Source organism: Hyposmocoma kahamanoa, unplaced genomic scaffold (genome assembly GCF_003589595.1).
Source record: "Hyposmocoma kahamanoa isolate Upper Pololo Valley unplaced genomic scaffold, ASM358959v1 92, whole genome shotgun sequence".
Taxonomy (NCBI): Eukaryota; Metazoa; Arthropoda; class Insecta; order Lepidoptera; family Cosmopterigidae; genus Hyposmocoma; species Hyposmocoma kahamanoa.
In genome coordinates this window covers 13,570,518-13,573,600 of record NW_020654748.1, presented here as the reverse complement: position 1 = coordinate 13,573,600, position 3,083 = coordinate 13,570,518, and the positions used below count along the sequence as shown (strand labels likewise).

At 35.1% G+C, this 3,083-nt stretch overlaps 1 protein-coding gene across 1 annotated transcript; it reads left to right on the top strand.

Moving 5' to 3' along the window:
• Positions 1-1,387: 1,387 nt before the first annotated feature.
• Positions 1,388-1,932, top strand: LOC113236720 (cuticle protein 19-like). Its single transcript, XM_026472880.1, has 3 exons — positions 1,388-1,399; positions 1,485-1,625; positions 1,705-1,932. The coding sequence occupies exons 1-3, from the start codon at positions 1,388-1,390 to the stop codon at positions 1,930-1,932; spliced, it is 381 nt and encodes a 126-aa protein (XP_026328665.1).
• Positions 1,933-3,083: the final 1,151 nt, after the last annotated feature.

Sequence of the window (3,083 nt, the reverse complement as noted above, 5' to 3'; positions counted from 1 at the left end):
CATATACCTACATACCTTGTTCAGCACACCTTCATGTAGAAAGGTCCAATAACAGGCATATGTTGAGTGTGTGCGTTATTTCAGCTGCCAATAGTATTTCGGTATACAGACTAATAAGAGACATTACAAAATAACGATGTTCGATTGATTGCAAAAACATAAATCATCTTCGCTCTGCTATGATAATGAATAAACTTAAATCTCTATCACAGGCAGTTGCGTTCGTCTCTGTATTAATGTGCAATTACTTCTATCGTGAAGCCGCCCGCCCGGTATGGAGAATATAGCAAATTTTTTCATTTTAGAGACCTACGTTCTGTAAAGTTTGCATGTTCTTCCATTAGTATCTCTTTGGTTTTAATGTGATGCTACCCGTTCGTAATTTGTTTTTGATCTTATTCTCGTCCACATTCCATCAGGTGAGACTATAGATCAACGTGTTTTTACTTTATTGCGTGTAAAATGTATTTCTTAATTTAATCTGGTGGTATTATATAAAAATGAGAAAAAAAATGGTGCCTATCATCGAGTCACTGGCCCTAACCCATAGCACTGTAATGAAATCGCATGTCTCTACATCGTGTACATCACAATTCTGTTTTGCAGATTGAAATAAAAATAGAGTACGATTTATATATTATTTTTAGAAACGATCTTTAAACTATACGTGACACAGTAATATGTAATTTTGAATTAGCGTACCAGGTCGTCATTGTATTGAAACTCCATTACTTATAGTAGTGAGTGCGTGTTGCTTTTTTAATCAAAAATTCGATAAGTCGGACACATTTGTGAGTAGCAGACAGTGTTGTTATATTTATATGCATTAAGGTGGAAAATTCGTGGTACCCTAAGACTTACGTACTTTGGCAATAAAATTGACTAAATTTTATAATATACTGGCGACATAAATTGATTACAATTATGCTCTGTACTACATCTCTCTACCTATTTACTCTGCGTCACCTCACGCCACAAGTTGTGACTTTCTTTAAATGCTAAACGCTATGCTATAAAATGACTTGAAATGCTCTTAAGAAGAGGCATTTTAACATTTTATTAAATTCTGGTGATTGCCCATTGTACAAACACATATTTATCTTATGTACGTTACGCTTTTGTAAATAATGGACCAATCATACGCCTGTTATTAGACATTTGTACGTAAAGGTGTGGTGAACAAGGTGTATAAGTATCATTAGTTTTACAAATCAACGCCTGCCGTGTTAACAGCAATGACAACTTTCATTTTTTTAACCGCGACAACCTGTGGGTATTTTTGCGAAAACTGAAACAAGCTTATTCATATAAATAGTACGTTTTAGGTTGTATTAACCAGATAGTAAGTGACCGTTGAGGACTTCGTACTCAGAAGAATACGAATAAAATGTTTTTTAAGGTACATTTGAGTTCAATTTTCTAAAATGAGTTACCAGTGCTATATTGAAAGTACATATAATAGGAAAATATTTATTTTTTCGTAGATCACTTGTTTCGCTGCTATCCTGGCTGCTGTGGCCGCACAAAATAGCCACGGCCATAACGAGCACCATGCTACCTCCTCTCAGCAGATCCACCGTCACGATGTGCCATCGAAGGCACCTGCTTATCACGACGAGTACTATGTCAGTTCGCAGCGTTCAATTAAATATGAAATATTATTTACTATTATGAAATTTGTTGATTTTATTATTTGATTCACAGAGCCACCCTAAATACGAGTTTGAATACAAAGTAGAGGACCACCACACCAAGGACATCAAGTCGCAGCACGAGTCCCGTGACGGTGACGTGGTGAAGGGCTACTACTCTTTGCATGAGCCCGACGGCACGGTCAGGATTGTCCACTACACAGCTGACAAAAAGAACGGATTCAATGCACAAGTGGAACGCAAAGGACACGCCAAACACGAGTACTATCACCACCATTGATTCAATGATAGTCTGTGATATTTTTTAGTTAAACAATTTGTTAACTTGTATATAGTTTGTTTTTAGTTAATGTACGAGTATGTGATAAATGGCTCAAAATTTTTATACCATTTTTTCCCTAAGTTCAGTGGACCCTGAACGACGCTTTTTCTTACAAATAAAAACAGTTGAAGTTATGATTTACGTTCTTATAACTTAATACAATTTAGCTTGTAACAACTCGTTGCGTTAGAGTTAGGCTTAATGACGTTAGAAATAGTCTGAGGATGCTAAATTGTAAAATAGGTGCTGGAGTGCCAGTGATAGCTTTAGATCTGGAAAATAAATAAATAAATGGTAGACAATCACAAAACTTTTAAGAACAAGCTGAAGTGATGCCAAAATAATGTCAGTGTGTTTCTCCTGAACATTTTAGCCAACTCAGTGGAGTGATGGAAACTACGTTATAATAATATTTGTTTTATTGCCGTCGATTTGTATTCGTATCACTACACTGTTGAAGCTCCTCTATCTTCCACTCTCACCGCGTGTGAGAGTAACGCCTCTCTTTCATGTACTACTGCCATGATATAATTTTTTTTTAAATACTCCACTAATTTGTTATTATTATTAATACAAAGATCGAATAATACAAATAAAAATCCTTCGATCTAACTGAACTTGAACCTGTTTTATCGAAGGATTTTTATCAGAGGATTTCAGCTTCCGTTGCCACACCGGGGCTACTTCTCTTGCTGAGCTATGGATCCCGTTAAGAGATCTACTCTTACGATTCCGATTTTTACGTTTGCATTCTTTTCACTTTTGATGAAGAGACAGAGATTGCTTAATAAACAAAGCAGAATACATGTTTTTCTGAATTTTACCTTGAGTGGGAAATATACAAATTTTATACGCGAGCGAGGAAATAGAAACTTGTGTTTAATTTCAGTGCCCAAAAAATTAAAAAATCGCTGACTTTTCCAAAACCTTTTTTGAAACTGGCACAGAATTTAAATAGATTCCTCAGAGATGGAAAAATACTGGAAAGGTTGATCCACCTGAAGCGAAGTATCTAGTAGGGCGATGAGTAAGAAAAACGATAAGTAAATTAAATAATTTTTAACTGTATTAATTAAATTTTTATTGAATTGATATTCAATTATTTTTTG